General features: G+C 42.9%; 2 protein-coding genes and 1 pseudogene across 4 annotated transcripts in view; 2 read left to right on the plus strand and 1 right to left on the minus strand.

Moving 5' to 3' along the window:
• ttc38 (tetratricopeptide repeat domain 38) overlaps positions 1 to 20547 on the plus strand; it is a 40750-nt gene extending 20203 nt beyond the window's left edge. Inside the window, exons 7-14 of one of the 2 annotated variants that reach the window (XM_080438747.1) lie at positions 336 to 455; positions 1124 to 1183; positions 1525 to 1563; positions 8763 to 8844; positions 9204 to 9375; positions 16483 to 16642; positions 17728 to 17801; positions 18889 to 20547. In XM_080438747.1, coding sequence (XP_080294873.1) covers positions 336 to 455; positions 1124 to 1183; positions 1525 to 1563; positions 8763 to 8844; positions 9204 to 9375; positions 16483 to 16642; positions 17728 to 17801; positions 18889 to 18976 — 795 coding nt within the window. In that variant the 3' untranslated portion in view covers positions 18977 to 20547. The remainder of the gene's footprint in view (positions 1 to 335; positions 456 to 1123; positions 1184 to 1524; positions 1564 to 8762; positions 8845 to 9203; positions 9376 to 16482; positions 16643 to 17727; positions 17802 to 18888) is intronic. The other variant, XM_080438748.1, reaches the window with a different exon arrangement.
• Positions 1914 to 4361, plus strand: LOC308091584 (sodium- and chloride-dependent creatine transporter 1-like; annotated as a pseudogene). Its single transcript has 3 exons — positions 1914 to 1922; positions 2984 to 3537; positions 4040 to 4361. The product of its transcript is annotated as a sodium- and chloride-dependent creatine transporter 1-like (transcript).
• Positions 20548 to 21237: 690 nt separating the features above from the next.
• Positions 21238 to 26548, minus strand: part of tspan33b (tetraspanin 33b) — a 42070-nt gene continuing 36759 nt past the window's right edge. Inside the window, exons 7-8 of the mRNA XM_080438751.1 lie at positions 26219 to 26380; positions 21238 to 21476 (exon numbers count right to left, since the gene is read on the minus strand). Of these exons, the coding sequence (XP_080294877.1) occupies positions 21405 to 21476; positions 26219 to 26380 (234 nt within the window). The 3' untranslated portion in view covers positions 21238 to 21404. The remainder of the gene's footprint in view (positions 21477 to 26218; positions 26381 to 26548) is intronic.

A 26548-nucleotide genomic window follows, 5' to 3' on the forward strand; every position in this document is an offset into this window, starting at 1 on the left:
AAATCTATACATATTTTTAAAGCGAACATTTGCAACTCAAATCTTTGTTTCTGTACTGGGGGGTCCCTGGAACAACATATTTTGAGATGGGGGGTCCGCAGCCAAATGCATATCATTTTGGGGGTCCTTGACATGAAACATTTTGAGAACCACTGAAGTTGCGACTTAGTTTTTTTTTCAACCCTAGAAGACATTTTGTAGAATCGGCCTCAGGTCTTAAGGTTAAGAATGTCGTTTCGGGAAAACCTTTTTTCCACTACAAGCTTTTGTTCTTCTGCCTTTAATCCTGCCCTTGTTCCAATCCACCTCTTCTATGGATCCGTGTCCCTCTGCAGGGCCTGGAGATGACCCCCGACGACGCCTGGTGTGTCCACTCAGTGGCTCACGTCCACGAGATGAAAGGGGAAGCGGACAAGGGCCTGGCGTTCATGGAGAGCACCGAGAAAGATTGGCAGGTACAACCAATTTGTTTAGTTTTTTTTCTTTTTCATTTTCCTCCGTCCTCCTCATCATCAGAGGCAGCGGCAGAGTCAAGATGATTCATTCAGGGCTCGCCCAATGCTCCCTCAAATGAGTTTTGTGCTCCCCCGGTATCGTTTACGGTGCGATTTATTATGATTGATCGGATTTTATGTCATCCTTTACAGGAAATTCTCGTACGGCAGCAAGTACACTTAGCTATGTTTACAGCCAATACACTTTAACTCTGGCAGATCGGAGTGCATTTCATGGGCAAAACGACACTTCCCCTTTTTCTGTCAACGATTCCTCTTTTCTGGGAGCAGGTCCCATCGCCCGGAGGGACAGTCAACGCTGGGACTCGTTATCTGCTTGTCAAATCTAGGCTCTTCCGTTTTGGATTTATCTGGGTTTGTTTGGGTGTTATGCCAAAACGGCACTAGTTTTGCTCTGGTGGGTACAACAACAAAAAAAAAAATAGTGTCCACCCCAGATCTGTTTTTGAAGCGTTCTCTTCATCAGCCTCAGCTGGCGTGGAGCCTGGGTAAATATCTCATCCCCTCCTTTTTTACGAGTCAGGAGCTTGGCGTTGTGTTTTTGGCGCCGGGTGAGTGAATGTGTGAAAAGCAACTTAATAAAACATTACGTGTCGTTTTCCATCCAGGGGTGTGACATGCTGGCTTGTCATAACTATTGGCACTGGGCACTGTACTTCATCGAGAAGGTAATGATCGTACATTTTCTCACAGTCGTGTGTGTGTGTGTGTGTGTGTGTGTGTGTGTGTGTGTGTGTGTGTGTGTGTGTGTGTGTGTGTGTGTGTGTGTGTGTGTGTGTGTGTGTGTGTGTGTGTGTGTGTGTGTGTGTGTGTGTGTGTGTGTGTGTGTGTGTGTGTGTGTGTGTGTGTGTGTGTGTGTGTGTGTGTTCTGTATTTATGATAGTCACTGTCACTTGCAATACCCTCACGGCCCACATGTTGGGAAACACTGATCTAGATTGTCTTCATATTTCGTCGTCATCATTTCAATGTTGATCTCATCTGATTACCTTTTTATTCATCTCCACAGGGAGAGTATGAAGCTGCACTGAAGATATACGACAATCAGGTCAGTCTACCTCCAACCCTGTATAGGGGGCGCTATCTCTGACCAAACATGCTCAGGCCTCTCTGGATCATAGCCTTTGCCCTCACTCTGGGGACTCGGAGTAAAAGCAATGTTATGTTTGGTTCTGTCGTGAGCAAAATGGAAGTGAAATCCGTCCGGGACCAGAACGGCAGCCCCAGCTCATGCCAAACCAACTCTCATCCTTCATTTATTCAGCGTTGCCTGTCAGATGAGATGATTATTTAACTTGCCCGTCATCTAAGAATAGAAGCGCGACAGATGGAAACCTACGCCATGTGGCCTCCTGGGGTCCCGTACATCGACTCACTTCCCGTGTTGAGACAGTTAACATGAGTCCAGTACCGAGGCGGGGGTTAACCACTTAAACTCATTGGCCCAGGGATCTGTACTAGGCGCCATCCTTTTTGCTCCATACCTCTTCTAGAGTTCTCAACAGGCCTGAAAATGAACTCTTTTAGTGCCATTAAAAAACATTGTCTAGTTGCCACTAGGGTTGGGACCGGTTATTTTTCTGACCCGGTTCTGAGATTGAAGAACCGGAGCCGGTTCCATCGTATTTGCATTAACGGTTCCCGCAAAACGGTTCCTGGAATTTCTCATCTGTCTTCATTTGGCTCAGCTGTGTGCATTGCAAGCGACTGTGGTGACGTTACGCCACCACCACCTACACGTGTGAGTGGGGTGGATACGTCCACTGATCTAGGATCAGAATACCACCACTGTCCTTCGAGTGTGACGGAGTGAATAGCGTCAGCACAGCAGCATATCGAACACACAAAAATCCTCACAAGTGTGGCTGCCGTTGCACTTTACAAGAGAGGAAAATGAGCATGCAAAGTGCATGAAATGCAGTGCAATCCTTTCGTGCAAAGGTGGTAGCACGTCGACTTTAAGTAAATCTCTCCACCAGAGACACAAAAGGTACTCAGTTCATTGTACCATCTGTGTATCTGTATTTGTGCCTGTTTTTGCCCAACACGGAGCTGACAGATGTCATAGTACTGATATCATAGATCAGTGGTTCTTAACCTTTTCAGGCCGCGACCCCCCAAAATAATCTGAACTGGGACCCCCACAGTAATCATATTTCAACTGGGGACCCCCCAAAATAATTTGAACTGGGGACCCCCCAAAATAATCATATTTGAACGAACTGGGGACCCCCCAAAATAATCATATATCAACTGAGGACCACCAAAATAATTATATTTGAACTGGGGACCCCCCACTCTGACAAGCACTTGGAATTGTAGGAGTTGAGGTATTACATTTAGTTTGACTCGGTTCCACAGATAAATATTTAGAAAATATTTACCTTATAGATTGCCTATTTTCAAAATGATTGCCTCTTTCTTGTGTTATTTGACAATTTGGCCAATGTTTGACCGCTGCGACTCAGATCTTCTTCTCCTATTCCATCGGAGTGGGAGCCCTGAGCGCTCTGGGCAGCTACAACCGGTTCAACAACGACCGCTACAGAGACGCCTACGTTCTGTCCCTGATAAACAGCGGAACCAGCTTCTTGGCCGGGTTCCTCGTCTTTTCTGTACTCGGATTCATGGCCGCCGAACAGGGAGTGAGTATATCCACGAGGTGGCCGAGTCGGGCCCCGGGGCTGGCGTTCGTAGCGTACCCCAAAGCTGTGACTATGATGCCCGGAGCACCGATCTGGGCCACGTTGTTCTTCTTCATGTTGCTGCTGCTGGGAGTGGGAAGCCAGTTTGCGAGCGTCGAAGGGTTGGTAACGGGGATATTGGACATGCTTCCAAGGAACTTTGACCATCGCTACCGGCGGGAGATCGGTGTGGCGCTCTACTCTTTACTGTGCTTCATCACCATGGGCCTCTCCATGATAACACAGGGGGGTATGTAATGTATGTGTTACAGCTATTTGACTACTATGCCGTCAGTGGAATTACGCTGCTCTGGCAAGCATCGTGGCAATGTATAGTGGTGGCCTGGGTCCAGTGGTGGAAAAAGTACTCAAATTCTGTACTTAAGTAAAAGTACCAATACTGCAATATAAAAAATACTCTGTTACAAGTAAAAATCCAAAATTAAAAATTTACTTGAGTAAAAGTACAAAAGTATTGGCATCAAAATGTACTTAAAGTACCAAAAGTAAAAGTACTAAATATTTGAAAATAGCCGATCTACAAGCTCACAACGCGTCGCATCGCGACGCGTTGTGAGCTTGTAGATCTGCTATTTTCAAATAGCCTATGTATAAAATAGGGCTAAAGTGGTTAATGTATGTTTCATTATATCATAGTTTATATCTGAAAAGTAACTAGTAACTAAAGTTTTCAAATAATTGTAGTGGAGTAAAAGTACAATATTTGCCTCTGAGATGTAGTGGAGTAGAAGTAAAAGTATTGGAAATTGGAAATACTCAAGTAAAGTACAAATACCTCAAAATTGTACTTAAGTACAATACTTGAGTAAATGTACTTAGTTATTTTCCACCACTGCCTGGGTCTATGGAGCTGATCGTTTCATGGATGACGTCGCTCGCATGATCGGCTACAGACCACGGCTGACATGGTGTATGAAATGCTGTCGGTCCTTCTTCAGCCCCCTGCATCTGTATGGGCGTCTTCTTATTTTACCTCATTAACTACGTGCCCTTGATCTACAACAAAACGTACGTGTATCCGTGGTGGGCCGAGATGATCGGCTGGTGCCTCTCTCTGTCCTCGATGTTCTGTGTACCTGCTGTCCTGCTCTACAAGCTCTGCCGCGCCGAATCATCTGGAAGACATGTCTCCAGACACTGACATGAAGTCTCTGCCGTCTCTGTCCCCGGGTGGAAAGAGGACAAGATAGCATTGTCTGGGATGGACGACGAGGGTGTCGTTTAGGCCCGACTATGCAAGAGCATTGTGTGTGTGTGTTTGTGTGTGTACGATACTGTACTGTACTATAGCAGCAATAGCTGCTATAGTATTGTAAGAGCATTGGAAGAGGACCGTACAAATGCCGAGTGCCGTTCCCTTTATGAAAAAGTCAAATAAAACACAATAGAACATTTTGAACACAATACTAACGTTGCAGTACACAGGAGGGTAGTCCATAGAGGACATGCCCAACCGGTATTTGTATGTATTTATCTTTATGAATTTTGGGGGGAGGGCTGGGGGAGCCTTTTAACACATTGACTGCCAGAGTTTTTCAGAAAAGTCTGTAGCCTCTGCCAGGGTTTTGAACGATTTTGGTACCTTTTCGCATAGCCACAGAATATTTTTCTCCAGTATGATTGATCCCAGATAATTTCTAATCACAGATGAGATTCAGGTGTGGTTTCACAAATGTCAACGAGGTCATTATGACCTTGTTGTAATGTGTTGTTTGATGTTTGAAAATAGCTCAAAACCAGTAGTTTCAAACCAAAAAACAATGTGAATTGTTTGTCCGTTTGAATTTTAACATTGAAGTGGATGGAGCAGCAAATCTTTGGAAATTGTTATCTCCTTATTCGTTTGGAATATCGAAAGAGTGTCAATACTAAATAATTAGAGAATCTTTTTAGATTTTTTTTTTTTCATGACGTTTATAAACGTCTTTGGCAGTTAATGTGTTAATCCACTTACTTTGTAAGTACAGTATAGGATTACAATGTACACAAAAACCAAAACAAGTAGGAAAATCCTCCTTTCTTAAAAAAGTATTACCCATTCACCAAAGTGAAATATGGGGGTAACAGCAGAACAGACTGTTTCAATTATGATTTAAAAATAGGAATTCTCTGACTATAAGCTGAGAGGCAAACTGCTATTAACTAGAATAGCAGCATCTCAACACAATGTAATAAAGAACAATCAAAACACCACCACCTATAACACTATGCGGGCAGATGAGCCGTTGAGTAAATAGAGAGAGAGAAGAAACAGCTTGCACTCACTGATTCACCATATGCACATTTACATGCACTCTTCCAGTGTACAGTAGAGGCCCCTCAAGTGCATTTCTGCATGTGCGTTACTCCCCTCCTCAGGGAGTAACGCAGGGGGAGCCCCCAAAGCTGTGACTATGATGACCGGAGCCCCCATCTCGGCTGCGTTGTTCTTCTTCATGCTGCTGCTGCTGGGAGTGGACAGCCAGTTTGCGGGCGTCGAAGGGTTCGTAACGTAAAGGAGATTCGTAGCGTGCCGCGCCGAAGGCACGTTGAAGAAACGCTGGGTCTGTCTGACCGCTCCTGTGTGGGGTCCACATCATCTGGACGGATATGAAGTCTCTTCCGTCTCTGCAGTGGAAAGGGTCAGCGAGTTCAAGTTCCTCGGAGTGCACACATCGAGGGGGAGCTGAAATGGGAGACACACACCACACGCATGAGGAAAAAGGCTCAGCAGCGACTGTACTGGCTCCGCCGCCTGAAAAAGTTCGGAGGACACTACATCCTCAGGCTGTACTACAACAGTACTATTGAAGGCGTTCTATCAGGCTGTGTTACGGCCTGGTATGGAAACTGTACCGCCTGAGAAAAGCTAAGCCTGCAGCGAGTAGTGCGATCGGCAGAGCACATATGGGAGACGAGCTCCCCGCACTCCAGGAACTGTACAAAAAGCGGTGTGTAGTCAAAGCCTGCAGCGCATCATCAAGGACAAGCACCACCCAAGTCACAAACTGTTCAAACACTTACAACGACCGCGGCCAGACAAGGGAGCCTACCGCTGTATCAAGAGCAGCACCACCAGGTTCATGAACAGCTTTTACCCGGCTGCCGTCAGACTGCTGAACAAGGCAGGTCTCAGACCTTTGCTCTTCCTTGGACCTACCTGTGGATTATACCAGGGACAAGCGACTTGACTTTTTTTTTCTTTGCTCATGCTCATGGACCTACTTGCGGATTATACCAGTGTCAGTCTACTTTATGTGGATTATGCGGTCGACACGCACTGACATTTTGCACCTTAATCCTATGTACAACGCACTGACTTTTGTCTTTTTTGTGTTTTTTTTTTTGTGTTATTTTGCTGTAGTAATCAATTCATTATAATATAAGTATAATGAATGACAGAATATATATATATATATATATATATATATATATATATATATATATATATATATATATATATATATAACCGTTAGGAACCGGAATTGTGGAATCGGTAAGGAATTGGAACCGTTAAAATCCTAACGAGTCCCAACCCTAGTTGCCACAGTGCCAGCGATTTTTGAGTGTTTTCACTCACCTTTGTGAATATTCTTCTTCACAGCAATCGACCCGCCGATCGCGGTAAAAGACGCAGCGGGGTCTCATACACTTGGAGGGAAAAAAATCTACTTCCATATATATAGGCAGTTGAATGAGGTGTGGTTTTCCTCCACAGCAACAGAAAGTAGAGAAAAAAGTGTTTTCTTTTTTTTTTTTCAAACAGGAAGTAAACAAGCTGTTTTTTTTTGCCAGACCCAAGGGGTCGGGCTTACATGAGGCTTTGTATCTGTTTTCTCCATACATGGTATGTCACTTTGTCCCCCGGCCCCAGCCAAAAAAAGTCTGTCCCCCTTTCGTCATAGAAGGGACATAGAGGGGACACACGTCATGCGAAGCCCGGCCATTCAGATTTCAACCACTAGGGGTCTGGCAGTACCAGGTCTCCTGGTTCTTGTTTTTTACTTCCGGGCCAATTCTGGGTCTGACGTCATCTGGCAGTGAAAGCATCATTCAAAATTTAGCCAACAGCGCCATCTGGTGGAAAACCACTGAAAACGCCCCAACGTGGCCCCAACGTGGCACTGTGGACAAAGTGCCAACGGACGCGTTTACGCGTCCATGGCAGTTATAGAGTTAAGGCCCGGTCCGACCAATTAGCATACATTTTCGGACCAGCCGAAAACGTTGGGTCGGGTAGCGTCGGGTTCGGGCCGAATTTGAGAACTCTAACCTCTTCTGTGAAAATAGCCGATCTACAAGCTTGCAACGCGTCTCGACGCGTTGTGAGCTTGTTGATCGCTCGCCCCCCAGAATAGGGTTCATGTGGTTAAAAGATAGACAGATGGACATTTAGCGATCCTACAGGAGAAATTCAGTTGTCAATGGCAGTCCAGCAGTAATGAAACAGGACAGATACAGAAAAGGGAAATACAGCTAAAGGCTAGCAAAAAGTACTAGAAATAAGACGGAGTCAGCAGGTTCTGGTAGTAATGCACAGGGATTAGGAAAGGAGTGCCAGAAACCTGGTATACTACAGAATAAACTCGCCTGGCCCTCAGCATTTGGACTGCCTGGGAGATAGTGTGGTGAAAGAGAATTGTAATAGATATGAGTGCAGTCAGAGTTAAGGTATAAATATTGTCTAAGTCTATGGCTACTGGTTAAAGCTGCACTACGCAAAAAAAAAAAAACATATGAAACTTTCCTCTTCTACCCTGGATTTGAACCCGGTTTCTTGCGCAAGTGCTGACATTTTTGACCATTGAGCCAATAGAGCCTGCTTGCTTAGGGAATACATTGAATCTCGACCTTCAGGTCAAAATTCGTGTCAGATCCTGTGTCTAGGTGAGACATGACCTTTGACACGATCGAAATGTCTCAATATAAGAGCAGGGAGACAACATACAACCACCCCAATTGTATAAGTTAAACTGTATTAACATACTCTTACCATACAGATTGGGCAAAATTACATTTTATTCATTACAAAAAAGTGACATAGTGTGGCATTAAAGGTAGGGTAAGTGATATTTTTGGGTTAAAACAAAAAGTATTTTGTTAAAAGGTTAAAGCACTATATTCTGATAGTAATCATTGCTATAGAGTGTTTGTTCAGTAACAGGAGTCTCCCCGTCTCTCCAGCTCTTTAATAAACAGAAAATACATTTTCTGGTAGGTGTCAAAATCTCAGCCAATCAGGAGAAAGTACCCATTTTAAGCTTCATTTTTATAGTGTTCCTGTTCAAATTTTGCCTGCTCATTTCTTAGTGTCATCACTTCCAATTTCACTTGTTTAATCTATATCCTGATTGAGTTCTCTATCCTGATTGGATAAAATTGGAAATGAAACTGAAACTGAAACGAAAATGCATTTTCTGTTTTATAAAGAGCTGGAGAGACATGGAGACTCCTTATATGGACAGGACACTCTATAGTAACGAGCACTATCAGAACATAGACCCATTTTGCAATTATTTGAATAATTGCAAATCACTTACCCTACCTTTAATTCTGCTCAAAGATGTTCAGACGCTGCGTGTCCAGCGGTGCCATGTTGGACACGGTGGACGCCTGCTCTCTGCTCTACAGACTGGAGATGGAGGGTGAGTCTGATCTACAAGCATCCTCACTCGACAATCACATTGTATTTCATTGACATACTAGTGGAAGCCCATTTCCACCACTAAATAGGTGGTGGAAATGGGAATTCTTTTTTTTGCCCCTCTTTTTCATATCTCAGCATTCCGTTTATCTTTTTCCTTTCTCAAAGTTGTGAATACATTATTTAAAAGAATCATATTTTTGACCTAGAAAGTCGGAATTGCGGGGAAAAAAATGGAAAAAGAAAACTCATTTTGTAAAGCATTACTGCATGCACCTGCATTCTGTGTGTGTGTGTGTGTGGGGGTGTGTGTGTGTGTGTGTGTGTGTGCGTGCGTGCGTGCGTGCGTGTGTCCACCAGGCGCGTGCGTGAAGGACCGCTGGCGGGAGCTGCTGCAGGTCACGCTGCCCCACACGGACGACCATGTGACAATCTTTAACGACGTCCACTTCCTCATGGCGTCTCTGGGCGCCAAGGAGGCGGGCGCTGCGGGCACTGGCCGTCTGCTGGACGGCCTCCGCCAGGCGGCGAGGTAAACCCCTCCCCCCTCCCCACACACACACACACACACCCACACACACAGTGTTTCTTGTGTCTCTCTCACCGCACACACAACTCGACAGACACACACTGGCTTGCATTACGTAAGGCCTTATCGTCACTTTGGGGTAGAAAACCTGGTATGTCCAAAACGGTAACTTTTCAGGAAACAAGAAAAAGAAAAGTGTGTTCCAATGGATCCAATGTAGTCATTATTTATTCACAAGCTCTTCTTAATATGTTCAATGGTTAAATATTTATAAAGCCCACAGACACACTTAACCTCTTTGACTGCCAGATATACATAAATAAATAAATCAAAGTCAAAGAGTTAACCACTTTCACTTTAAAACTTTTTAATAAAACAGACGATCTACAAGCACACAACACTTGTAGATCGGCTATTTTTTCCACTTTTGCACGCCACTGTTTTTATGAGGAAGTAGGGCATTATTTTATGAAAAAGAAAAAAACGTTGGGGGCACGGTGGCGCAGTCGGTAGCGCTTTCGCCTCACAGCTAGAAGCTTCTGGGTTTGATTCCCGCGGGGGATGCTGTGTCCTCTCCTCCGCGTCATCAGTGCTCATACCCTAGATGGGGTTGGCGATGGGGTTGCCTCCTCCAACTGCCTGGTCAGCTGGAAGGAACTGGTTGGAATAACGTGATCCTTCCACGCGCTACGTCCTACCGGGGAAACTCCGCCCTGTCAGGTGATAAGAATTGGCCTGCTCACTCATCATGCATTGAAGGAAGCATGAGCTCAGTTTGGGGCTCTCCTCAGGCTGGCAGAGGGAGAGTAGCGCCCGGGATTACAGCTTAGCTATTGGCACTGGGTGAAAAAATAGGGTTACAAAAATCGTGGGATAAAAAAATAAAAAAATAAAAACGTTGAGATACAAGGTTTCTGTCCAGCAGCAGCGACATTATTATGTATGAAATAATCATAAAAATGAAAAACCAAGGCACAGACGAGGACAGTGACTTTGAAAAAAAGCAGAAAGAACATGGAGCTGCGATGCGTCACCGAGGCCACAGCGTCTGCAGTCCCCTGACAGGCGTTGGGGCTGAGGCTGGTGCAGAGACGTGTGTGTGTGTGTGTTGTGTGGCTGTGATGATGTGCGGTCTGGTGTCGCGCCCTGGCCACAGGCAGTCTGTCCCCCCCCCCCCAGCCTGCACTAGGGCCACCGAGGGAATACCCACCGCGTTTTTAAAAGCCTCGCTGCTGAGGAACATGTCATGTTTGTCATCGTTATGTCATTTTTCCAAAGGGAGGGAGGGAGGGAGTCACCAGACCCAGGGTTCAGGCGGCTGATGCAACCTCTGAGGCGAACAGAGCAGCTCTTTAAACACAGTACAATTCTGAGTTAATATAATGCAATGCGGAGTGTGTGAAAATTGACCCTTTTTTTCTCCTTTACACCCATTTTCTGCTTCGCCAAGAGTGAAAAGTCAGACGTCGAGGCGGTTGAAGTGTTGCATTAATTTAATTGCATCACTCATTTTCCACACGCAGCGTGTTTTTACATATTTTCTCCGCGGTTTAGCGTGTTTGCAGAGTTTTTGCATAATCCTGAATTAGCCACAGCAGTCTCTGTTTTCTGCTGGTGCGCGAGGCATTAAAACTCATTGACCAATAGGCCAGGGGGTCTTCAGTGTTTTTCGTTATTTGTTTGTTTACACAAAAACAAATCTATTAATATGTTGGATTCATTTAAAGGTAGGGTAAGTGATATTTTTTGGTTAAAACAAAAAGTATTTTGTTAAAAGGTTAAAATACTATATTCTGATAGTAATCATTGCTATAGAGTGTTTTTTCAGTAACAGATGTCTCCCTGTCTCTCCAGCTCTTTAATAAACAGAAAATACATTTTTCGGTAGGTGTCGAAATCTCAGCCAATCAGGAGAAAGTACCCATTTTTAAGCTTAATTTGTATAGTGTTCCAGTTCCAATCTTGCCTGCTCATTTCTTAGTTTCATCACTTCCAATTTCACTTGTTTAATCTGTATCCTGATTGAGTTCTCTGTCCTGGTTGGATAAAATTGGAAATGAAACTGAAACTGAAACGAAAATGCATTTTCTGTTTTATAAAGAGCTGGAGAGACAAGGAGACTCCTAATACTGAACAAACACTCTATAGCAATGAGTACTATCAGGATATAGAGCTATTTAACACTTATTTTAACCAATGCAAATCACTTACCCTACCTTTAACCACTTTTACCCTCAATACTTGGTAAACTTGAGCTTTGGCTCTGTACTTGGTCTGCTCTGTATTCCCTTTACACCCCGCCTCTTCACCTACAATAGACGGTTGTGAGCTTGTAGATCTGCTATTTCTGGCTAATGTTCTCCCCAGAATAGGGATGCTAGGGTTCCAAGTGGTTAATGTAAAAAGAAAAAAAAGTTCCTATCACACAAAGATTTGGCGGCCCTCCTGCAGTAACTCTGAGAACCCCCTAGGGGTCCCGGACCCCCCGTTGAAGACCCATGCCATAGGCTAATGCAAGAACCAGCCTGTGACGTCATCGATGGTGTATCTATGACTCCAAATTTGGGCAAGGCTTCAGCCTGTTCAAAGACCTGTTGACTTTATAAAAGTAAAGGGAAATATTTCAACAAGTATTAGTGGTATTAGTACATGTACCACTAGTATTAGTCGTACATGTACTTCTGTGGTCTACTGGCCACACACACACACACACACACACACACACACACACACACACACACACACACACACACTATAGCTAGACTCCTGCAGAGTCGAGCCGCGGAAAGCTGGACAACTTTATAAGACGTTTGGGCTCTTTTGGGCTTATCTGAGCGGGATAAGGATCCCACTCAGATTATCACGTCTTTGACAGAGCGACGCAGCCGAGAGTTATTACTGTACCTGTATTCTGAACCTCATAATTGACGTTATTATGATTCATAGAAACGGTTTAATTGAGTCGAAGACTAAACTAAAGCCGAAAATGTTCCGAATGATTATTTGGTATTCATCTGAAAGGCCAGTTCAGATCTGAGATTGACGGCCTGAAACGGGATGAAAACTGGCTGCAAAAAGATTCTTTCACAAAGCGTCGCTGTCGTGTGTAAACCTTGTATCTCCAAAACCGTTCCTTTTTTATAACCGTTTAAAAAATAATATTAAACGGTGAAAATAGACGATCTTCAAGCTCACAACGCGCCGCAACTTCTCTTGTATGATGAAGTAGGGCATTAACCCATTTAGACCAGGAAATAATCTGTGTCATTTATAGATGTCTTTGGCTATTCAAAAATAGCAGATCCACAAGCTCATAGCGCGGCACAGAGTGCCGCGCTATGAGCTTGTAGATCTGCTATTCTTTTTTTTTTATTGTGAAGATTTGTGCAAATCTTTGAATTTGTAACTCAAATCTTTGCCTCTGGGTATTCTACAAATGTCTTTTAAATCCTAAAAGTTTTCTGAATAACGTCCTTGACCCAGAAGCAAAGATTTAAGTTACAAATGTTCCCTTTTTAAAAAATGTATATATTCAAATATCTGCACAAAATGGTCAAGATTTTTCAAAAATAGCAGATCTACAAGCTCATAGCGCGGCACTCGGTGCCGCGCTATGAGCTTGTATATCTGCTATTTTTGAATAGCCAAAGTATAAAATATGCATAAAGTGGTTACACAGATGCGTTCCCGGTTTGAATGGGTTAATACAAAAATTAACATGGAGATGCAAGGTTTCTGCTCGAGAGCAACGAAATACATCATACGCCTCAAAGTGACGAGCACAAAATAAATTATGACGGATGACAGAACTACTTTCACTGGCCATTTTCTCGTGCAGTCTCTGCTGTTTCTGGATTGGCTAACAGAGCATCGCAATTCCCTTAAAGAAGATTATGTTCTAAAAAGTGGTCAATCTCAGAGACATCAGCCATTTTTTTAATAACATTCTGAAATGTTCACCACTTCTGTTCTCTGTCAGGGTGCCTGCAGGACCTGAACGTAAAAAAAAACTTAAATTGTGTTTTCTAAGGTCCATGCCTAAAAAACGTTTAAATATAATAAGATTTGGTTTTCAAAATTGTTTTCTTGAAGTGGTTTGAAATCCAGGTCACACAGTCTTGTATTCTGTCTCATTTGACATTCATGGGGGGAAAAAAAAGTTTATTTGACTGTTGAAATAACTCTTTCCCTTTATAATGTCAGACTCATTCTAACCAGACTTAAATGTAACTTTCTGAAACATACATCCACACTGTCTGCAAAGTTTCAAAACAATTAGGTCTCGCCGTGATTCTTGATCATTCCTTTAGCGCTCATCCACGTCCTCATTCCATGAATCCTCATTCCATGAATCCTAATGAAGATTCCCTGCTGTCCGCTTGAATTATTTAAGCACCTAGGGTTGGTGTCCCCAGCAACCTTTCATAATAATTGTCATTTCATTAGGATATGAGAACGTAAATCCTTAGAGCCTAAATACATAACTAGGTCAATCTACATATAAGCCACCCCGATTAAAATTTTAGATTTTTCCCATCAGTGTTAATATTACACTCCCTTACCTTGTTCCTTACACATAACTTTCTGATTCTCGGTTTACTCTAAATGCAACCGGGCGAAAGGTTGTAAAAAAATAATAATAGAAAGAGCTATAATTCATTCAGAAAGTCCAGTTTTTGCGTCTCTAACAGGGTCTGTCTGTATGTACAGTATGTATGCTCTCAAACGTGAACCAACCACAGCTCACAGTGGCAGTGGCTCAGGGGTAGAGTGGCCGGTAGAGCGGCCGTATGGGAACCGCAAGATTCCCAGTTCGATCCCGGGCTCCCTCAGAGTTAGTGTCGAAGTGTCCTTGAGCAAGACGCTGAACCCCTAATTGCTCCCGATGAGCAGGTTGGTGCCTTGCATGGTTTCTTCCGCCATCGGTGAATGAATGTGTGTGTGAATGGGTGAATGTGATGCACAATCTATGTAAAGCGCTTTGGATAAAAGCGCTATATAAATGCACCATTTACCATTTGCATGGCATCAGATCAGGCTGCACAACCAGGATATTCCTGGTGAAGTGAAAGTGAACCTCATGACTGAATGCTGGATGGTAATTGATAATCATGCATGCAGTGGTAGAGTTTTTCTGTGAATCTCTTTACGCACAGGGCAGGAATTTTCGCGGAAGGTCAAGAAGGTCATGGCCGTCGTGACCCCTCAGTTTGACCTTCTGCCCCTCGAAGATTATATCCCTGAGGCCACGGTGACCTTAATGACCCGTCCATAACACGGCCCTGGCTGATTTCACTGTCTTCTCCTCTGCCTTCTTTTTCTGTTTGAGGTTTTTTCCACACCAGTGTCTTGTGTTGAGATTCTGAATTCTTACCATCTTCAAATGAGTCCAGACTCTGATTAGTCCAGAGCTGAGTGAGCATGGATGACATTTTTGACTGAACCTGGGACCGTACGCTTTCCAGGCGGTCTCTCAATTACCCATTCCGCTATGGCCCGCCGCCTGACTTTCATGTAATGTTACTTTCATGCCAGAAAAACAATCTTTTTCATAGTTTTTCCTTTCCTTTTAAACTCATATGTGACTGGGTTCAATGCTTTGTGCCGCAAGGGGGCCATGGTAATTTTTCAGTTTTTTACAGATTATGAAAGTGCAGAATGCAAGCTTTCAATCGAATGATGTGTTGCTTATTGAAATTGGAAAATATTTGAAGAAGTTATGGTCATTTGAATCTTGTCTAACCAGGAAAATATTTGAAGAAGTTATGGTCATTTGAATCTTGTCTAACCAGGAAAATATTGGAAGAAGTTATGGTCATTTGAATCTTGTCTAACCAGAATTGTTAAAGCAATTAAATAAGATGTTGGCGGAAAACTTCGTAAATTAACACCCTACTTCATCATACAACAGTGTCACACAAAAGTAGTGAAAATAGCAGATCTACAAGCTCACAACGCGTTGCCATGCGACGCGTTGTGAGATCTGCTATTTTCTGCTATTTTCACTATTTTAAAGTGTTTGACATGACATTTTGACTGAACCTAGGACCTTACGCCTCCTAGGCGGTCTCTCTCTCCTACCCATTCCGCCATGGCCACCGCCTGACTTTCATGTAATGTTACTTTCATGCCAGACAAACTATCTTTTTAATCGTTTTTCCTTTCCTTTCAACCTCATATTATTTCAACTTCTCTTCATAAATTAACGCCCCACTTCATCATTCAAGAGTGTCACACAAAAGTAGTGAAAAAGGTTTTTAAACATATTTTCGAGGACGGAAATGACAAACGGATGACAGCTTCCGTTCGCCGCTTTCCAGAGGCGTATAGTTACAGAAGGTTGTGGAATAGTTGCCTGGCTTGAGAGACTATATACTCAAGACAAGACCGTAAGGTCCGGTGGCAAAGCAATGTTTTCTGTAAATCAATTAATTGAGAAAAGGGCAGAAAGGGAAATACTTTCAGGGAAACTGAAAAGTATCTCTTTAATCCATTCAATCCGGGAACGCATCTCTGTCATTTTAGATTTCTTTGGCTATTCAAAAATAGCCAAAGAGATCTGCTACAGTATTTTAGCTATTTTAAAATGTTTGACATGACATGACATTATTATTATTTATTTTTTTACAAATCTCTATTACTTTTTTGCAGATAATAAAAGAAAAACTTTGTGGCAAGTAGTGAGGACAAAGAGGTCTGTCATCTTTTTTTTAACAAAAAACAACAATTAAAACAAAACAACAAAACACAACATAACAGAACAAAACAGTAAAAACAGTAACCAGATAACACGCATACATGTTTAAATGCAAGGCGTATCAAAACAAAATGAACAGACAAAGACAGACAGTAACCAAAGACACTCATTCATACCAAGGAACAGGAAAGAGAGAGAGAGGGGGGGGGGGGCTTCTCTGCTCAAGACACTAATTAGTGAGTTCTTGACATGACATTTTGATTGAACCTAGGACCTTACGCCTCCTAGGCGGTCTCTCTCTCTTACCCATTCTGCTATGGCCTCCGCCTGACTTTCATGTAATTGTGCTTTCATGCCAGAAAAAACACAATCTTTTTCATCGTTTTTTCCTTTTCTACTGTACTTCATCACAGTGAGCCTGGGGACAACTATCAGCACCAGCTTGCGGAGGCCCTGGGTCTGCCCATGTGCCAGGCCCTGGTGGAATACCACGAAGGAAACTACAGCCGCGCCGTGGAGCTGCTCCACCCCGTCCGCTACAGCATGTCCCAAATAGGGGGCAGCGACGCCCAGGTGAGATCCCCACGGCAACGGTGGCGGTGGTGGTGTGACTATAAAACTCTTCTTTTGCACTCTTTAGCAGTGATGTAAAGTAACTAAGTACATTTAAGTACTTAAGTACAATGTTTAGGTACTTTTACTTTACTGGAGTATTACTAATTTTGAATACTTTTACTTCTACTCCACTACATCTCAGAGGCAAACATTGTACTTTTACTCCACTACAATTATTTGAAAACGTTTAGTTACTAGTTACTTATAGATCTTGATTATTATTACAAAACATGCATTACCCACTTCAGCCCTATATACATTTCGGCCATTTGAAAATACCCGTTTCACAAGCTCACAATGTGTCGCATCACGATATTTTTCTATATCAAAAGATTTGTATACATTTAAATGGGACATTCTGCATAATGAGTACTTTTACTTTTGGTACTTTAAGTACATTTTGATGCCAATACTTTTGTACTTTGACTCAAGTAAATTTTGAATTCCTGACTTTTACTTGTAACCGAGTATTTCTACATTGCAGTGTTGATACTTTTATTTGAGTAAAACATTCGAGTACTTTTTCCACCACTCTCTTTAGCAGCGAAACGAAAATGAAACCAAACCAAAGTCTGCTCCAGTAAAGCCCCCGCAATTACAGTACACCCCCGGCTAAAGCCCTAGAGATTTGTTACAGTGAGCTAATTCTGTGATCTCTCGCTGAAACCCGCCCGACCGTCCGTCCCCGTTGTTGAAACTAGGACACTTGGAGCTGGCTCGGACAGTGGCCAGAAGTGAAGAATACACTGCATACTAACACCTCCCCCGCCCCCCCCCGGCACGCGTGGGAATGCAACCGAGAGATGAATAATGGATGTCTGTGTTGGATGCTGATGGAAACCTTGCGCATTGTGTGTTCAGGAAACAATTCCCCTAGGTGCCCCACAGTGTGTGTACGTACATACAGTAGCAACACTCAAAAAAAAAGGGGGCCAGAGTGTATCTGCCTTGCGTGTTTGTTGGCGGAGGTTTTGAGTGTTTTTTTTTTTATTTTTACAAATGCCTCCGTTGTGCTTGTGTGTGTGTTTTTTTTGTTGTTGCAGAGGGACGTCTTCAATCAATTACTTATTCATGCGGCCATGAAGTCGGACAAGAGCCACCACCAGAAGCTGGCTAGGTAAACGCCCGGAAGAAGAAGCCGTTCTTGCCCTTTTTCCTGTTAAGATTTTAATCAACAAACTTTTCAAACATTCAACAGCTGCTGTATAAGGGCCAATTATGCTAGCTAGCTGTCAGTTTTTGAAGTGTTGCTCCAACGTAATAACCTATGAGCAGTACACAGCACATTAATTATATAATTTGTATTTATTTATTTATAAATGAATGTAAATAGACGTATATGATATATATCCTATATATATATATATTTCCTGGCTGTGCAGTATCGACAGTACCTTAATTATTGATCACATTACGCCTGGTTTATGCTATGCTGTAGTCACACTGCAGTGTTGTGCGCTGAAAATAGCCGATCTACAAGCTCCCGACATGTCGCGAGCTTGTAGATCTGCTATTTTCAGCGCACTGTGGTGTAAAGTAACTAAGTACATTTACATTAAGTACTGTACTTACAATTTTGAGGTATTTTTTACTTAACTGGAGTACTTCCAATTTTCAGTACTTCTACTCCACTACATCTCAGATGCAAACATAATTTTACTCCACTACAATTTGAAAACTTTAGTTACTTTGTAGATTTCGATTATTATTTCAAAACATACCTATATGCATTTCGGCCATTTGAAAATAGCCGATCTAAAGCTCACAATGCGCCACGATGCAACGCACTGTGAGCTTGTAGATCGGCTATTTTCAAATGATTTTCATACATTTGAAAACCTGTGAAATGGGACATTCTGCATAATGACTACTTCTACTTTTGGTACTTAAAGTGCATTTAGATAACAATACTTTTGTACTTTTACTCAAGTAAATGTTCTATTCCAGACTTTTACAGTAATGATACTTTTACTTAAGTGAAAGATTTGAGTACTTTTTCCACCACTGGTGCCAACTAAGTATAAATCAGGCTTTAGCCTCTCTGCTGACAGACACGTCTTCACCCACACGCATTGTGAGCTTGTAGATCTGCTATTGTCAGCGCACTGGTGTGCCAGCTTAGTATAAATCAGGCTTATAGCCTTTCTGCCCACACGTCTTCACCCATGTTGTCCCTCCTCTGTCTTTTGCTGTGTTTCCTCCAGATGCCTTCTGGTGGAGCGTGATGCTCAGAAGTGTAGCTCCCCACTGACCGACCGTCTGATCCAGAGAGCCCACGCTCTCCATGACTAGACTAGCCACACACAGTGATCCCCCCCCTACTCACTGTCCCCAAACAATCCAAGTACAATATCAGTATTGCATTGTATATCGTTTGATTTTGGAAATCATCGCTTTGCCAACGCAGGCCTTACTGTCTTGAAAGCAGCGATACGGTCTGTCATCCGTTTGTCCTCAAAAATATGTTTTAAACATTATCCCATTCAATCCGAGGACAAATCTCTGTCATTTTAGATTTCTTTGGCTATGAAAAATCTTTTTTTTGCAAATCTGTGAATATATATGTTTTAAAGCGAACATTTTTAACTCCGATCTGTGCTTCTGGGGGGTCACTGGAACAACATATATTGAGATAGGGGTCCCCGGCCAAATACATATCATTTTGGGGGTCCTTGACATGGAAAAGTTGGAGCACCACTGATATAGCAACATAAGTGTTTTTCAAAAAAAAGATTTGCCCAAATTTTCAAGATAAAAAAAAAAAAAGCAGATCTACAAGCTCATAGCTATGAGCTTGTAGATCTGCTATTTTTGAATAGCCAAAGAAATCTAAAATGACAGAGATGCGTTCCCGGATTGAATGGATTAAAGAGATACTTTTCAGTTTCCCTTTCTGCTAAGGAGCAAGTTATATACGCTTCAATTAATTGATTTACAGAAAACATTGCTTTGCCACCGGACCTAACTGTCTTGTCTTGAGTACATAGTCTCTCAAGCCAGGCAACTATTCCACAATCTTCTGTAACTATACGCCTCTGGAAAGCGGCGAACGGAAGCTGTCATCCGTTTGTCATTTCCGTCCTCGAAAATATGTTTAAAAACCTTTTAAAGACACACTTCTCAGTTTCCCTCTCTGCTAAGCAGCAAGTTATATACTGTACGCTTTGACTAATTAGATTTACAGTAGGTTTCATCGCATTTCCAGAGCTTCCGTTGCTCTGTACGAATGGCGGAAGCATTTGAAAACTGAGCCAACCGTCTGTCTCCAGAGACTATAGTCTGAGAAGGAACCCAGAACCACTGTGACAACCGTGCCACTGCTAACAACTTTAGCATGACGCTGCGAATTCTCTCAAGGCCAACGGATCTGAATTTGAATTGGAAAATAAGTCATAAAGATAGTACCGAATGGTTTGCTTTATGCGAGGTCGTTGTTTTTGCGCTGATGCTAATGTTATGTCTGTAATGAATAAGCACCATTGGCTATACAATCATATTTCACTGTGATATCTCAGGACGTTTAGGCTATAGCTAGGAATGTTTTAATTCTGCCCGCCCTTAACAGTTGTGTGGAAGGCTGTTTTGTGTTGCAACAATGACTTCTGTTATCATAAACCAGTATTTTATGGGAGCCTTGTTTTATTATGAAAAAGATACATCACATCAGAGTATATATAAATAAATACCTTTCAGAGATAAAGTCCTCATGTAAAATACTGGTACAAAAAAAAAGCATGTTTCAATCCAATAAATATTACACTTTGCACTTTGTGAATGGAAGCCTTTTTACTTCACGGTGTGCGCGGTGAAGCGGCGGACCACACATCGCTTTGCCTACAGGCGAGAGCACAACAGAGAATGCCAGATATGGGTGTGAGTTACGGCTCTAACAGCGGTAAATAAGACGTTGCTGTCAGGGGCAAAACCTCATATCTCCATGTTTTCCGTAAATTAACGCCCTACGTCATCATACAAGAGTGTCACACAAAAGTAGTGAAAATAGCAGATCTCCAAGCTCACAACACGTCGCGTTGTGAGCTTGGGAGGTCGGCTATTTTCACGATTAAAAAATATTGTTTTAACCCATTAAGACCGTGAACGCATTTGTGTGTCATTTTTAGATTCCTTTGGCTATTCAAAAATAGCAGATATACAAGCTCATAGCGCGGCACCGAGTGCCGCGCTATGAGCTTGCAAATCTGCTATTTTTTTTTATTTGTGCAAATCTTTCAATATGCATCATTTTTTAAGCGAACATTTGTAATTCAAATCTTATTGCTTCAAGGGATTCTACAAATGTCTAAATGTCATCAGAAGTTTTTTTTTTTTAACTTCCTAAACGTTTTTGTCAAGGACCTCCCAAAATGATATGTATTTGGCCGTGGACCCCCATCTGAAAATAATATATTGTTCCAGGGACCCCCAGAAGCAAAGATTTGAACACATTTTCACGATGTGAGCATGTATATCTGCTATTTTTGAATAGCCCAAAGAAATCGTAAAATGACATAGACGCGTTCCCGGTCTTAATGGGTTAAATAATACTGAAAAACGAACGGCTTTGGACATACAAGGTTTCCAACCGACAGCAAACGAAGATGTCCTTGCAGATGCAGTTGTCAGCGGGGTTTGTGCAGATTTCCCCCTCCGTCCCACCCTCTCTCTCTCTCTCTCTCTCTCTCTTGCTCTCTCTTCGCCCGCCGTGGCGGTCTGCCTCCTCTCACAACAAGGTGGAATTAATCTCACCTTGGATCTGAGAGATGAGGATCTGGGAGAGCACGATGCCTGCGATCTGGAGGACACAAACCACACAAAAAGCCACCTTAGTTTACATAACGCACAGTGGGGATCGACAAGTTCACGGCGCACTGCGATAAGACTCGTTGTGAACTTTTAGATCTGCAATTTTTTTTTATATTTACAAATTTTCCTTTAAATTTAGAAAAATTATTTGAGGGGGGGGGGGAATCTTGAAAGATTTTTTTTTTTTTTGGAATAGTTTAGAAATGTTTTAACTACACACACCTCTCATGGGAGTTCCTTCCTGGCACAACATCGTATTAAATGGGGGTCCGTGGCCATTTACGTATCAATAGGGGGTTCTTGACATGAAAAATATTTGAGAACCAGACAGACATGGAAGACCCTTTAGTCACTGCACAGCCTGTACTGTAACTGTGCTGTATACTGTACTGCAGTGGTTCTCAACCTGTGGGTCGGGACCCCACATGATTTGGGGTGGGGTCCCCAGATGACAGTGAACTGACAATTTAAGGACCTTTAAGATCTTTTTAATACAAAAAAAAAGAAAAAAGACCGTTACTGCATCAAAAGTAAGCAACAAACTATACTCTAAAAACTTGTCAAACATTGGCGAAATTGTCAAATGATATAAGAAAGAGACAAACATTGTGAACATAGCCTTCTAGATCTGCTATTTTCACAATATTTATCTGTGGAAACGAGTCAAACACCGAACTCCTACTGTACATTCCAAGTGCTTTCCAGGGTGGGGGGGGTCCCCAGTTCAAATATGATTATTTTTGGCGGGTCGCGGCCTGAAAAGGTTGAGAACCACTGCTGCACTGTACTGTACTGCATTGGTTCTCAAAGTGGGGTCCGGGGACCCCAAGGGGTCCTTGGGGGGATACCAGGGGGTCCTCAGCAAAATTAGTTAATCAAATATCCATATTTTATACTTTGGCTATACAAAAATAGCAGATATACAAGCTCATAGCGTGGCACATAGTGCCACGCTATGAGCTTGTAGATCTGCTATTTTTAAAAAATCTTGAAAATGTGTGCAAATCGTCTCTTTTTTTCAACATTTTTAACACAAATCTTTGGTTCTGGGGGTCCCTGGCACAATGTATTTTCAGGTGGGGGTCCGCGGCCACATACCTATCAATTTGGGGGTCCTTGGCACGAAAAGGTTTGAGAGCCACTGCTGTACTGTAACTGTACTGTACTGTGCTGTACTCTACATGTATGTCAAGGCTCCTCAGAGCTTCGTAGAGAGTCGTATAGCCGAGGGATGAAATGTCCTGTCTGTTTGAACCATGAGCTCACATTGCATCATCTGAGCTGTAGGGAAACTGTTTCATAATGTAATGTTTCTGTGCCAGGAGGAATCCAGATGAGTTTTTCTTTTTTCATATCGTCACTGTCGGGGCAGAAAACTTGTATCTCCATATTTAATCTTTTATGAGTGTTTTTTTCCTTTTCTTCATATGTCATATTTAATGCGTATGACAATGTCGAGGAAAAGTAGCTAAAGTAGCATTGTGAGCTTGTTCTTTTTGACCTATAATGGCATGCCTAGAATAGGGATGCGAGGGTCAAAGTGGTTAAAGCGTGTCTGTGGGGTTTTATAAAATATTGAACCAATGAAACAGCTTGTGGTTAATTAATAACTACATTGGAACACAGGTTCTTTTTTCAATTTCCTGAAAAGTACCGGTTTTGGACATAAAAGGTTTCCATACAAACAGCGACAATATTCTAGTGTTTCTTACAGTGAACAAAACACCCACATGTTGTGGCAACATGCAGCTTTTAAGACGGCTTGTCAGCGTGCATTTACTTACACTGACATTTGACTCGTTCAACAGATGGAAAAAGAAAAGTGATATTATGGTCCTCATCAAAGATATGCTAAAATAGTTTTGTTGTGAAAAGAACGCCGTGCCTTCTCTAAGGCTCAGGAGAGAGACCCCCCCCCCCCCCTCCCCGTCAGACATGCTGCGCTTCCAAGTCTTTCCAATGCTAACACCATCGTTCTGACAGTGCTCATGGGTAATTCACATACTGTCCCCTCAGTACAACTCTGTACCATATTATTCAAAAAACACATAACATTTCCTTCCTATTCCTACGACCAATATACCATTGTCTGATATTTATTAAGCCTTGTATGCCAAAAATAGCCGATATACAAGCTCACAATTACGTCGCATTGCACCGCATTGCATCACATTGCGACGCTGTTGCAAGCTTGTACATTGGACATTTCCCCCAAATGTTCACCTAACATGCCCTTTCCCTCTAAAGGTACAGTAAATGAATCACCCTAAACCATATTTACTTTTGTTGTACAACAACATAAAGCTAAAATAGCCAATCTACTGTACAAGTGCACAATGCATCACAGCATGACTATCTTTTCCCCAAAATCTTATAGTGCTGATTTTTTTTTGGGGCTGAATTTTCATGTATATAAACGACATGCCCACAACAGGGGGGCGTCAGGCTTTACTGTGGTTAATGAAATGTGCAGTTGACATTTTCTATCAACCTAAATCAAGTGCGCCGGGGTTATTCCTGTCCCCCTTGGCTCTGCGTGCGTGGATTGTTGAACGAGCTATAGACTGCACACAGGGTTTATTTGAGGGAGCGGAGATGAGATGTGAAAGAACGCAACGCATCACGGGCCGGGGTGCAAGAGTTGAAGGTGGAGATTCATCAGAGAAGAGAAGAGAGAGGGGCTGTGTTTTGGTGCTGGGGAGTTGTCCGAAATCCGTTTGATGTTTGTTTTTTTGAAGGCTTGTTTGATGGTTGCTCGAGGCGAGGTCCTGATTGATATAAAGATCCGAGCGGATCGTCTTGTTCTGACACAAACACCGCTGTCAGGTGTCCTGGCGGGGTTAGAGAGCCCCGTCGATATGTTGACTTCTACACACTCGGTAGTGGTGAGATTCCACGCTGATAGCTTGTATCGACCCATGTGCAGTGTGGTTGTTGTGAGAGAACATTCTTTTTTCCTGCAGGCAATGTAACTCTACCCTGTGTGTGTGTGTGTGTGTGTGTGTGGAGGTAACCCCCGTGGCGATTCAAGGCCATGTTGACCTTGTAAGGTTTACCAGACAATTAGTGTTGAAGCCTGTGTGAAGTCTGTGAAGGTCACGGGTCAAGGTTACCGTCTGCAGTCAAAGTATAGATCAGGGCTACTCTTGGTCAAATATCACTCAACTACAAGTGAAGGTTTCTCTGTCAAAACTTTAAAAAATAATATGTATTTTTTTCCTATTGGTTTTTGTCTCATTCCTAAGCCAATAATTTGATGACCAGCGGACCGGTAGAGAGCGGTTCCGGTAGGAGAGACAAAGGAGACTCTTTGTGTCTCCTACCGGAACCGCTGCCGGTCATCAAATTATTGGCTTAGGAATGTGACAAAAACTAAAAAAATATCCATGAATTCAAGTCTCCATGTGGTGACTAATCGATAGAAAAAAAGTCATTTTGCGGGTGAACTATCCCTTTAAGTATTCAAAGGTACAAATTACAAAGTGTATTTTCTTTTCAATATCAATGCTTAACTGTATTGAAATGTATAACTCCCCACCCCAAAAAATTGACAGAAATCTCTACAAAAAAAACATCATCTCTGCTCTCTGGCTCTTAATAGAAAAGGCCCGGGAGTTCAGAAAGGACCGGCACCTGTTTATTGCCTTCATTGACGGGGTGTCACTCGGAAGCTACACTCTGAAGGACCTCGAATACGCTGATGACACCACTCTGTTCAGTGAGACTGAACCACCACCCCTTCTGTTTGATGGCACCCCTGTCCACTTTGTCCCAACATTCAAGTTTCTGGGCTCGACAGTGTCCAACACCGGCAACCTCAAAATAGAGGTCGACCGACGCCGTGCCCTTGCAGCGTCCGTCATGCAGTCCCTATGGAGACCGCTGTGGCGACACCGGCACATATCCAGGGAGACAAAGCTCAGAGTCTACAATGCCTCTGTCATTTCTGTCCTCCTGTACGGCTCGGAAACATGGCCGCTGAATAACACTCTGGCGGCCAGGCTCGATGGCTTCGACTCCAGAGCCCTCAGGAGGATCGAAGGCATCACGTGGAGCCAGCATGTCACAAACCGGGCTTTAAGAGAGAAAACCCAACAGCTCCCAGCATCCCGCCTCGCAGCAATGCGACGAGTGCGCTGGTATGGCCACATCATCCGCCTGCCCGTGGAACACCCAACAAGCGCCATCCTGGCCTTCAATCCCAACGCTTTTTCAAGCTCAACACCTTGCCCACGACAGACCCAGATGGAGAAACCTGGTTGCTACGATTGGCTCTACGCGCCTTAGATGACAGCCCCGCTGCCTCATCTATAAGAAGTGCAAGAGGACTAAGTAAGTAAGTAAGTAGATCTGCTTATTTTAACTATTTTTTAAATAGGGCTCAAGTGCTCAAGTGCTTGATTCATAATGTTTAAAAAAACTAAACAATATTGTTTTTAAAAACGATAAGATGACGATAGGTTCTTGGTTTACGTATGTATTAGTTATCCGATTATTGCTTTACTTATGTATTACTTTATTATTAGTTATTATTACTATTGCTATGCATTTGATGTATCATCTTGTTTGTCCTTGCTTACTGTAAATCGCTCTGGATTATTAAGAGCGTCTGCTAAATGCCTAAATTATAAATTGTATAAGTTACTGTCCACAGCTGCCAATTAGTGTGAGAAGCCGTTATGTACGGAGTACGGGAAGCCTTGGATGGGTGTGAAGGGAGTTCAAGGTTACCATGGGCAGGTTGACGCCCAGAGCGAGCGCCCCCACCAGCAGCAGATGAGACTCCATCCATCCCACGGCTCGGCCTCCACAGCCCATCGGGTAGATTGATTTGGTGGCCTCCACATACTTCTGGGTCTGGACGCCGAAGCCACACATGGTGTTGATTACCACCTGTATAATATAGAAGACAGGAGGGAGGAGACAGAGGGACGAAGAGAGAGGGAAGAGGGCCATTAATTCATTAAGACCGGGAACGCATCTGTGTCATTGTTTAGATTTCTTTGGGCTATTCAAAAATAGCAGATATACAAGCTCATATGAGCTTTGGGCGTGTATATT

This window comes from Gymnoscopelus braueri, assembly GCF_963280865.1.
Source record: "Gymnoscopelus braueri genome assembly, chromosome: 9".
NCBI classification, from domain to species: Eukaryota; Metazoa; Chordata; class Actinopteri; order Myctophiformes; family Myctophidae; genus Gymnoscopelus; species Gymnoscopelus braueri.